The 12,500-nt window shown below is 44.8% G+C and overlaps 1 protein-coding gene across 1 annotated transcript in view; it reads right to left on the bottom strand.

Moving 5' to 3' along the window:
* The window catches only part of LOC310793844 (zinc finger protein Aiolos-like), a 16,591-nt gene that overhangs the window by 3,220 nt on the left and 871 nt on the right, over nt 1-12,500 (bottom strand). Inside the window, exons 2-7 of the mRNA XM_083655739.1 lie at nt 12,371-12,437; nt 11,954-12,052; nt 5,366-5,800; nt 3,504-3,671; nt 2,923-3,039; nt 6-116 (exon numbers count right to left, since the gene is read on the bottom strand). Of these exons, the coding sequence (XP_083511865.1) occupies nt 6-116; nt 2,923-3,039; nt 3,504-3,671; nt 5,366-5,800; nt 11,954-12,052; nt 12,371-12,422 (982 nt within the window). The 5' untranslated portion in view covers nt 12,423-12,437. The remainder of the gene's footprint in view (nt 1-5; nt 117-2,922; nt 3,040-3,503; nt 3,672-5,365; nt 5,801-11,953; nt 12,053-12,370; nt 12,438-12,500) is intronic.

Below are 12,500 nucleotides of genomic sequence, written 5' to 3'. Positions count from 1 at the left end.
CTTACCAGTGAACTTCTGTGGCATTGAACTTTTCCGTTTGGCTACGTTGCTGGCCAGCCTGTCGAGAAGCATAGCGCGCTCAGTGCCCATCTGAGTCCTGGGTGTGTGGCTGTCCTCTGCGTGAGCGAGAGACAGAGAGAAAGACAGGGTGAGACAAAGAAGGAAATGAAGGCCGCTTTACCATCAAGAGCTATCATGAACGAAGGGAGTGTACACGCACTGAGCTGTCCCAATGCATTTGAGGTTATGAACACAAAAAAAAATCTTGCAAACAACCCAGCTGCTTGAAGCAAACACAAACCGGGAGGAACAAGATATTACTTTGAGATCACAAGCTCCATTGACCTCACTTCCTGGTGCTTTTTTACTTCACCAGTACAGGAGAGGAGACCGCAGGACGAGGATGTACTTCCTCACCGCCACGGCACTATCAGGCATAAACTTACGACATTTGGCGGCCACGAAAGCAGAGCATCGTTTGTGTTTTGCAACTGTCCTGTACATTAAGTAGGTACAGTGGGGAGGTTACAGCCACAGGCATGGTGGTGGGGAGCAGTGGGTGAAACGTTTGTCCTACATTTTTGGCTTCCCCTATGCTGCTACACACATGAGAAATGGTCTCCGTAGCGCAACAGCTGCAAACCACACAGCAGACATAACCTAGTTAGCCCTAATGATGGGGTAACAACCATAAGCTCATTAATGTAATGGGGCTATAAAACAGGATCTGAAGGCAATGTGGGAGCTTGACTTGTGCGCATGCTGCGTTTGTACAAATGTGTTTATGTAGCCCATGCAGTGGTTTGGATACACTAACATTTATAGTTGTTAGGGATGCAACGATATGAACATTTATTTTGCCGGATACCGATAACCGATATTAACATTGCTGTTATGGTCGATAACCGATATTTACTGATGTTGATATGATCTGTATAAAAACAAGTTTCTATGATAATCCAATTTTGTACGTACTGAAAAACACGTGTAACACTGTGAATTTGAAAAAGTTATGTCTTTATTAACATTTGGAAGAGCCCATAAATCTGTAGATTTACCGCATTGCCCTTCCTGACCCACATTATTATTTTTGTCTTCCAGCATGTCACTAAATGCCAGAGTCCACCCCATCATCTCTCACTTACAGGGAATCTGGAGGAAAGTGTCCCGTATCTTCCAAATTAACCCATATTTAAGTCTCGAACCCCAAACTCCTTATAGGCAAATCCTGTTATGTGGAGGGAGTGGGTGAATAATATGCGCATCCATACTCTGGGTGATTTGTACGAAGAGGGTGTCCTTAAATCATTTGAAGATCTGGTTGAACAGTTCAATTTGGCCAATTATCAATTCTAGAGATATCTCCAATTGAGACATTTCCTTGTTCCTCCTCAGGGCATGGACCTTGTCAAAGAGATTGTGTATATTGCAGAATTAGGCCTCACTCTACTATTCTATGCTTATAAACAAATCTGGTAGCAAAACCACTACAGCTCTCAAAACACTTCGGCAAAGGGACTTGGGCACCAGAGAGTAGAATAAAATAATTGGGACCACCCAACATGTCTCTAGGGATATCAGAAAAATACAGTTCAAAATTTTCCATCACTTTTACTGGTACCCTAGCAGGTTATTCAGACTAGGTTTAAAAGATACACAAGGTTGTTGGAGATGTGACACAGGGGTAGGCGACTTGGTCCATGCACTATGGTCAGACTCAAAGATGCAGACCTTTTGGACTAGAGTCCACACATACATAGAGATCGTGGGGATGGAATATGAGCTTTTTGCAGGGCTATAGAGTACCGCAGGGATGACGTATTTTTGTAGTCGGAACGCGGAAGTCCCGGGGACTTCCGGTTTCTTCACTGTTTCTGCCTATGGGATTTTTGAATGGGTTTTTGGCACGATGCTTCAAATAAGGTCTGTGGGCAACGCAAGCTTATTCAAACGCGAACCTGTGTTCAGCGAGATAATCTTCACACACGAGGACCACTTTCATGAGTTTTGAAGCGTAAATGCGAGCCCTAGAAGTAAAAAGCTCATGCTAAGCTATTCCAGAACTACACACAGTGTCGCATAGGCTTCCACGTCACGTCACCACAGCCAAATTCAACCTGGAGTGTTGCTGACGTGTGCGCTGCTGTGCACTGATAACCCGGGCTGAACCAGATGAGGGAAAGATAATTTCGGTGTTCGTCCTTTGAAGTGATGACGTTATTGTCGTATAATATCCCTGTCGACTCAACAGTGTAGTCTCATTTAGCCATTTGCTAGCTAGCCGCCCTTTTAACGGCACGTAAAAGCTTCAAAACTCATAAAAGTGGTCCTCATGTGTGAAGATTATCCTGCTGAACACTGGTTCGCATTTGAATAAGCTTGCGTTAACCACAGACCTCATTTGAAGCATCGCGCCAAAAACCCATTCAAAAACCCCTTAGGCAGAAACAGTGAACAAGTGTTAGCATCTATGTTTTCCGGACTCATTCCTACGGCTCTCTATACATACTTGGAAATCCTCAACCATTTGACCAATCTGTAAAACCCCCAGCATAATGGATTCACACAAGTATTATGATTGGTAAACAGATGATAATGAGAAAGTGGAAAGCTGTTGTGTTTCTGTGATATGGTTTGCTCTTGTTGAAAGTTTAAAATTCAAATAAACTTTAAGTCGCAAATTATTATTATTATTATTATTTTTGCCGATACTTATAAATATTGCATATATTTAAATCATGCATCTGTGTGTGTGTGTGTGTGTGTGTGTGTGTGTGTGTGTGTGTGTGTACCTGAGTCAATGTGTGATGTGCACTGTACGTGTGACTGATGTGTTTGAAGGTATCTTGTTGTTGTTTCTGTGAGTGCGATATGAGGGGTGGAACGTGTCAAAAAGACGAGGCCAAGTGTGAGGCTGCTCACCTCTCTCAGGAGGACCTTTGCTCTGGATGTACACATGGCATCTCTCCCTGTGCTCTTCGAGGGAGCTGCGCTGTTTGTAGCTGCGGCCACAGTGGTTGCACTTGAAGGGCTTCTCTACTGCGAGAAGGAGTTTCAGTTAAACATTCACACATGAAACATCTATTTAGCAACATCTACAGTAAGTGGTACAGCAAGTACATTTACGTAGGTACTTGGTTTCATACAGTAGGCATGGAAATAATTGTAAAGCAGAATGAACAGCATGTGTGCAGGTGTAGCACATGACTTATTACTTGCTCACTTTCCAGTCTGACTGGAAAGTGAGCAAGTAATGTTCTCCCTTCACTAAAACCCTTGAGCAAGGCACTTCAACAGTCAAAGTCTGTAGATGTACTGGCCAACTCTCAGATGTGAATGTGTGTAACTGCCAACAGCATGGCATGGCAGGGTGTTACTGAAAAGGACCATGCATGCTCATATATAAAAGAAAATAAAACATAAAAAAGTGGATCCTTTCACAGGTGCATACCAGTGCATATGAACTGCATGTGTGTGAGTGAGTGCAGGTGGCAAGCCGGTACCAGAGTGGGTGCGCAGGTGCCCACTTAGGGCGTCACGTCGGCGACAGGCATAGCTGCACATGGGACATTTGAAAGGCTTCTCCCCGGAGTGGAGTTTGATGTGGCGAAGCAGGTTTCCCTTCTGGGTGAAGGAGGCCCCACACTGGGTGCAGTGGAACGGCCTCTCGCCTGGTTGAGACAAAACACAGTGTGGCCCCATGGAGACTGTTCCCACACATTTCATATGGTAACATTTTCTTTCTACCCCTGGATCACACTCAATGCGTCAGATGCGTTGTTCTCCAATGGAGGCTCACTCACGTCACATGAGACAATCTGTTACCGCAACATCACTGCAGATGCACTGTGCCTGGTGCAGGTGTTGAAGGTACAGTTAGCCCAAAAATAAAAAATTATGTCATCATCTACTCACCCTCTCGTCAGTTGAAACACAGGTGAAGTTTATACAGGATTTATTCTACTTGTGTGTTGATCATACAAGTGCTGTAATCTAAGGTGAATGTGGTTTTTGCTAACTGTGATGGTTTCATTCCTCAGTAAATCAAGACTGCAATGAAAATGTGTATTGTATCAGCCACAGGATTCTTGAAGATAACGCTTCAGATGGAGTGCAGAAACATATGCATTATGGATTAAGTGTGATCTTGGTCTTTCTCCAGATGACCTTTTCAAGGCATAAATTATCTGTGTTAAATATTATTTTAATGGCATTTATATAATTATTAAAGCTATTAATTACAATGAAGAAAGACAAGAAAGATGGGAGAGGGTGAGATGACATGTGATAAAGGCCCTGGTGCCCCGCTACTGCAATTAAAATGTCCCCTCAAGGGACAATAAAGATATGAAGTGAACATGTAATCCCAAGACATCATGGGTACATGGTACACTAGGCACCTTAGCCAACTGAGATACAAGGCTGCCCTAAACACCTGCATTTCTTGACTACATTTTTTGTAGATTTCCGTTGCCATTTAACATGATGTGTGCTGATGGGGCAATATGAGGATTATTCTTTGGAACCACAAACATAAAATGTGTAGTTGTGTATGAAGGATAAATACATATTTTTCCATACTTTTATACTTTTTGTATAATTCCCATGCAATGAAATCTTCATGGGCAACTATGCACTTCATTTATATACTTTAGATCAGAGGTTTTCAAAATGGGAGGCAGGCCTTCCCAGGGCGGCTCCAAACAGTTTCCGGGCAGGCTCAGTGAATGGAAGTGAAAAATATTACATTACGGTAGTTATCAAAAGGAGATCACATTATAGCCTAAATGAGTTTGATTTGGTTTAAGAGATAGTTCAAGAGAGATAGTAAGTACATTTTCTTTTTCCACTTTCCCAAGGTCAGAAACACATAAATGCCTTCAGACAGACCTTTTTTGGAGTTTTGGTGACTGAAGTATGCCAAAAATGGCTCAATTGCTGAGTGTCTATGGGATCAAATAACAAATTCATGATCCCATAGGCATCCAGGCATTAAGCCAAACTAAGCAAGTAAACTAATGGGGGGGGGGGGGGGTATAGGAATTGCATAATTCCGCATAAATAGTGCTATAATATGAGGTGTTGACTTTTCAACACAAAAACAGAAAAGCAATATGCACATTACAGGTGTATTACCATAAAGGATATTGCACAACTACTTAAATAAGCAGAGTTGCATGCTGTGACACTGGTTAGGGCATGTGCGTCAAAGTATGATGCAGATTCATGCATCATAAACACACTAGTCTTCCATCAAGACATCTTGACCTAGTGAAAAGAGGGCCCTATCTGCTCCCACAATCAATTTGCCGATTGCACAACTGCTGCTTGAGGTCAGGTGTTTGGGCTGTGTTCCTGTGCTTACCAGTGTGGCTGCGCTTGTGCACCAGCAGTACGTTGATGCTGACGCAGGACAGGCCGCAGATGTCACAGTTGAGCTTGTTGCCTGCTGCCTGGCTGCTGCGGGGGGCCATGTAGCTCTCTGCTGCTACGGCTGCGTGGGCGTCGTCTGCTAGGCCTGCGCTCTCATAACGAGTGTAATCAACCAGCGACAGGTCCTGTGGTTCGCTCAGGGCATCTCCCTCTTCATCCCCGTCCCCGTCCCCGTCCCCGTCCCTCTCCTCCTCCTCCTCCTCGTCCTCGTCTTCCTCTTGCCTGTCTTCATCGAAGCCTTCCTCCATCCCGTCCTCGCTGGCCCCCTCGCCCTCCTCTTGTGGTGTGTGCTCTTTTTCTTCTTCGGCCTTGAGGTACGGCTCGCTATTGTCCATGTCTTCTGCCTCGGTCTTCAGGTGTATCGTATCTAGGCAAGGAGGAAGCACAGGAGAGGCAAAGATTATATTTGGAGTAACGTCTGATCTATATTTTAAAGCAGTGATTCTCAACATTTTTCATATCAGGGACCCCTCATTTAGTCCCCATTAGAGCCACGGACCCCAATTTGATTATATATATCATATATTTTTGTGGACCCAAATCTGAGGATATTTTATTGTTCAATATTATTTTGTCCAGAATTCCATGACTGTCTGCATTGTAGGTAGACATAACAGAGATCACCAAAATCATCATTCTCTAATTGTGTTAACTTCTTGTGTGAAATAAAGCCTTCGCAAATAAGGCTTCAGGCTTTATTGTGCTTTCATCCTTGGTGATTTCCTTGTATTTAATGACTGCAATGCAGTGTTATGTGTTTTTTAATCATAAAATAAATTCATTCATTAATTCATAATGGTGAAGTTGAACAATTCATCAGTTTGCTGGGGACCGCCTGGAGCCCCATCAAGGACCCCAGGTGGTCCCCGGACGTTGAGAACCAGTGCTTTAAACACATGAAATAACTGATACCGAAATGTTTTATATTTAACAAATATATACTGTATATATATATACACATACACATATACACACACACACACACACACACACACACACACACACACACACACACACACACACACACAAACACACAAACACACACACACACACACACACACACACACACACATATATATGTATATATATAAGATATATATATAAAATACATATATATCTTAGTTAACTATATATAACTAAGACTGATACGAGCGAGGTATACATCATGCTTCTGGAAACACTGGCGGCAAAGTTTGTATATCTTTTAATTATATTTCTTAATGTTTTTTACGGTTCTCCCCAATGTGGCATTGTTGAAGCAAGAGCATGTGTGTTTTTTTATGCACTCCTAAATGTTTCCTGTATTGTCTATTGTACTGTATTGTCTTTTTATGGACCAACTTGTGTCTGAAATAAAGTTGATTGATTGATATATATATACATACATACATATATATATATATATGAGAGATGTATAGTTGTATGTCCTAATGTTCATGTTTGTTCTTACATCTAAATAAGGGGCACCAACCACAATGTGACACGTCCTCACTTCTATATTTGTATTCATGGTTTGGTATTAGCAACAACACATCTCCAAAGTGGGGCTCAGTTAATTTGGGCCGACGCACAGTGTCAGAGAGAGATTCAGAAGATGTGGGCTTGAGATAAGGGGAAGGCATTTCCTCTAAATGCAGAGAAACTCGAACCAGGGCAGGAGAAGACGCTGTAGCCATCTCAAACTGACAGCGCCGATTCCTCATCTCCTTTATAGAGATTTCCGATTGATTTGCGAATTGCCTGTATCAAGGATGTTGAAAGCAGAAGCATGCAATGAGCAGCTAGCGTGAATATACTTTTCTGGTTTAAATTCCAAATCATGATAGTCAATCTAAACACACCTAAACACCTTAGAAGACATGGTCGGAGTGCTTTTAGAATTCAAAATCAAATCCCAAATTCAACTTTAGAAAGTCTGCACCTAAAGTCCTAAATTATATACCTACTAATTATCAGCCAATAGTAGTCTAGTTCTGTAGCCTTGCGAAATCTTAATAGCAAAACCTTAATAGAGGGTATGCACTGATGTCACTTTGCCACCGGAACACGACCCCTCAATCCCTCAATCTAGCCTGGTAAACCAGCCCGTCACGTAAACTCAACTCACATCTCATTTCTGCAGGACCATCTGGCCTCAAACCCTGGGAGGGCTTTAGCAGAAACTGCAAAGCGGACGAGCCATTCAGCGACTGCGCTCAGTGCCCTGTGATTGACAGTGCAAGTTGGCCAATCAGGGACGGACTGACGTAGTTGATGACGGTGTAGCAAACATGGCGGCTTCACTAGCAGTCACGTTAATGTTAGCATAAACACAGCCATAAGTGAAGTTATTGCAAAAATAGACAATTAAACAAGAGCAAGAGTATGTACTTGCGGAGTTTCTCGCAGAAAAGACGTTTTTGCTATTCTTCCGACTGGATTTGGCAAAAATCATTTACAGCAGATTCAGGCATAACGCTACTTCGCTAGCTTGCTAATGTTGCTACATGCTAAAGTGGCTGGCTCTGCACTGAACTGCGATGACGTCACTTATTTTGTTTTACGCTGATTGGCTGAAGGCATTTGTCTGTCAACGCAACTACTCCCGCCCATGCTCCCGCCCCTGCAAGCGCTGGGTGAAAGCTTCAGGGCAGACGGTCCCGCGGAACGAACTGAAATGTGAGTTCACGTGACCGGCTGGTTTACCAGGCTACCCTCAATCGGGACTGAGTGGCAAAACCTATGGGCAAAACATTCAGCAGGTTCCTCCCTGTTGTTTGGAGCAGCAGGTGTCATTGATCTAGGCTGATTACTGCGTCAAGCTCAATGCTGCCACTCAGTCCTGCTGCCACTCAGTGGGCGTGACCCCGCAGTGACTTAAGCCTCTGTGACGTCACGTGCATACCCTCTATACAACTTACCATTTCTTTTATTTTTAATTTTTCTCTCCAATTGTTCTTGACCAATAGAGGGTATGCACGTGATGTCACAGAGGCTGAAGTCACTGTGGGGTCACGCCCACCGAGTGGCAGCAAGACTGAGCTTGAATGCAGTAATCAGCCTAGATAAATGACATGTGCTCCTCAATTAGGGCTTTCACACCGGCAGAGCTCCGTGCCGGTTCCGGTTCCCGAACCCAAATTTGAACCGGCCGGTTCACGTTCAGACCGAAAAAATAATTGGTTCGGAACCTGAAAAGTTGGTTCTCAGCGGAACCAAAAAATAGATGGTTTTTCCTTGGGAACTGTGACATCATCAGTGGGCGTGTCTCATTCTAGGCTGTGAAAACGAGCAGGAAGGAGAAGAAGGCAGTGACAACATGGAGAAAAATAATTTGCAGTGTTCTGCTGAGGAAACCAAATGTTTAGTGGCGATTTGGGCATCTACCGAATCTCAAGCTAGAAAGCAGTACAAAAAAGAGCAAGTCGTATGCCGAACTTGCGGAAGAGATGGCCAAGGCTGGGTTCACTCGAACACCAGACCAAATAATTAATAAACTAAAAAAACTGAAGAAGGACTACCGAATAATGTCCTCCCACTTTGGTTCCGCTTAAACTGGTGTGAAAGCACCAAGGTTCTGAGACCTTCTCCAGAACGGCGCCAGAGCCAGAACCAGAACCGTGTCTGTCTGAAAGCGGTAAATGAGGAACCTGCTGAATGTTTTGCCACTCAGTCCCGATTGAGGGGGCGTGTTCCGATGGGAAAGTGACATCTGTGCATGCATAGCCTCTATTCCCCCTGCTGTCCCAGTCGCTGCTCCACCCCCTCTGCCGATCTGGGGAGAGTTGTAGACTAGCACATGCTTCCTCCTCCTTTTCACCTGACAGCGAGGAGTTTCACCAGCAGGACATAGCGCGTGGGAGGATCACAGTTCCCCTCTCCCCTGAGAGTGCAGAGACCAGGACATATACCCTTAATATATACCCTTCCCACCCGCAGACACAGCCAATTTGTGCCTGTATGGATGCCCGACCAAGCCGGAGGTAACACAGGGGCTCGAACCTGCGACCCTCGTGTTGGTAGGCAGGGAACCTACCGCTGTACTACCCGGACGCCCAACGCCGCAACTCTTGACACCCCTAGTCCTGAAGCCTGCCTTGCACGACCTTGTCACATAGCCTCTTGCTAAGTGTCAACCAACCCCCAGCATACACAGCCCCATCCAGAAACCACACTGTGGTCTCAGCGGTGGCTGATGATGAACTAAAGAACAGCGCCTTGTACTGTGGAAAGCGCTCGGCTCAGAGGTGCGATGGAAACTTCGCACACACACGGAGCCCTGAGAGGCCCAATATAGAGTCCACTCAGGCTCTGAGAGCAAAGAACCCGCAGGCTGCGCCGCAGACGCACAGCAGACGCACAGCAGGCCTTCAGTGCTGCACCGCAGGCGCACAGCTAGCCTTCAGTGCTGTGCCGCAGACGCACAGCTAGCCTTCAGTGCTGCGCCACAGGCGCACAGCTAGCCTTCAGTGCTGTGCCGCAGACGCACAGCTAGCCTTCAGTGCTGTGCCGCAGACGCACAGCTAGCCTTCAGTGCTGTGCCGCAGACGCACAGCTAGCCTTCAGTGCTGCGCCACAGGCGCACAACTAGCCTTCAGTGCTGTGCCGCAGACGCACAACTAGCCTTCAGTGCTGTGCCGCAGACGCACAGCTAGCCTTCAGTGCTGTGCCGCAGACGCACAGCTAGCCTTCAGTGCTGTGCCTCAGGCGCACAGCTAGCCTTCAGTGCTGCGCCGCAGGTGCACAGCTAGCCTTCAGTGCTGTGCCGCAGGTGCACAGCTAGCCTTCAGTGCTGCGCCGCAGACGCACAGCTAGCCTTCAGTGCTGTGCCGCAGACGCACAGCTAGCCTTCAGTGCTGTGCCGCAGGTGCACAGCTAGCCTTCAGTGCTGCGCCGCAGACGCACAACTAGCCTTCAGTGCTGTGCCGCAGACGCACAGCAGGCCTTCAGTGCTGTGCCGCAGGTGCACAGCTAGCCTTCAGTGCTGTGCCGCAGACGCACAGCAGGCCTTCAGTGCTGTGCCGCAGGTGCACAGCTAGCCTTCAGTGCTGCGCCACAGACACACAGCAGGCCTTCAGTGCTGCGCCACAGACGCACAGCAGGCCTTCAGTGCTGTGCCGCAGACGCACAGCAGCAAAAATAGGAGAGGAGAGTCGTCTGTAACGCCGAGCTTTTTTGGGTGACAAGTGAGGGACCAAGGCCACAAGGCTATATGTAAGAAAATAAGTCCCCATTCAAAATAATCACATCTGAAGCAAGGTGGTCACCGCAAAATATAACTGTAGGCCTATCATATCAATTCTACTGTCTGTGACTGTGCATTACAGTTGACGGTAACTGTGCAATTCTTCTCTATATTCAAGGGTATTGAAAATAGTTTACCATTTATTTAGTAATCAAGACAGAAAACATGAATATGCTACTTAATATTGTTACTTGCTCCTGGAATGTGGCACCTCTTAGACTTCACAGGTGCATCAACATTAGGTGTCAAATCCTGAGCTTGAACATTTTTAATTACTTCTCAGTGCAATTTTCACACTTTGCAAAGTCCTCCTGTGGGCCGGAATGGATCCTTTGGTGGGCCGGTTCTGGCCCCCAGGCCGTATGTTTGACATCCCTGTATTAAAGTAGCTATCTTTTCGGCTTTTGTCCTATGCACCTGCCACTCAAATACCTTCAGGTGCACAAAAATTCCTTTTCCTTTATATATACTAAAATATCTATTAAAATATCACATCATAGAATAATTTCTGTGACAAAATTAAGATACTGTATTAACTTTTTCAAACAGTATATGTCAACCCAAGTGGAGACCTACAATGCAGTAATGAATAAAACCACATTAAATAACTAAATAACTAAATAAATAAATGAATAAATAAATAAATAAATAAATAAATAAATAAAGTTTGTTTTTTATTTACACATAAGAAAATTCCAATAGTGTCTGCTATGTTATTGATTACAGAGAACTACAGTATACAAATTTGACACACAAGCAGGTTAAATCAAATGTTAAGAATTAAATGGTAAATGGCCTGCATTTATATAGCACTTTTATCCAAAGTGCTTTACAATCAGTAGGTACATTCACCCATTCATACACCAATGGCGGCAGGCTACCACGCAGGGTGCTGGCACACCATTGGGAGCAATTTGGGGTTCAGTATCTTGCCCACGGACACTTCGACATGCAGACTAGAGGAGGCGGGAATCGAACCACCGACCTCTTTTATCCAAAGCGATTAATGGACGACCCGCTCTACCTCCTGAGCTACAGCCGCCCCCCAGAATTATTTGCATATACTATTTGACCAAAGTCAGAATGAAACGTCATGCACAGCACCGGTGTAGGCCACACACAAAAAGAGAAACCTTGACTGAACTACACCCACAGACACCTGGGACCTTGATGATGCATTTCCTACCATGACTGTGTGTGTGTGTGTGTGTGTGTGTGTGTGTGTGTGTGTGTGTGTGTGTGTGTGTGTGTGTGTGTGTGTGTGTGTGTGTGTGTGTGTGTGTCAACCCATCCCACCTTCACTAGTAGTCTCCATTCCATTCCCACTGAATGAGTTGTCCTCCGTCTCTTCTGCCTCCTCCTGCGGCTTCACATCTGTCACATCAGTGCAAATGTCTGGAAAGTAACATGTTTTGTGGGTGAAAATATGTTAATTTTGGTTTCAATTAGCTTATAGTTAGTCAGGGAACTAATATTATCTATTAGAATAATGTAGTATAAGAATCATTTCAATTGCCAAGTACAATAAATGTACAGGAACTTGTCTTGGTGACATCCACAACTTAACTTATGTATATACCAATCCACATATAATAATATGTATACATATACTTCAATGTGGAGTATTCTGAAGCCATGTGTGTTCAGGCAGTGTGGTGGTAGCTGTAGCGGGAAGTGAATACATTTTCACATTAGAGACAGTCAGATACTCACTCGTCCCGTCTCCTTCTTGGGAATTAACTTCAGGATGATTCTCTGGGTTCATGATGAAAAAAATGGTCTGCAGAGAAGAATTACAGTGCTAAGAGTGATATTTTGGAAGGCAACAAGCTGAACCAAGTCA

This window comes from Poromitra crassiceps (assembly GCF_964638095.1).
Source record: "Poromitra crassiceps genome assembly, chromosome: 19".
In the NCBI taxonomy this organism is placed as follows: domain Eukaryota; kingdom Metazoa; phylum Chordata; class Actinopteri; order Beryciformes; family Melamphaidae; genus Poromitra; species Poromitra crassiceps.
This window is presented reverse-complemented; position numbering and strand designations above follow the sequence as displayed.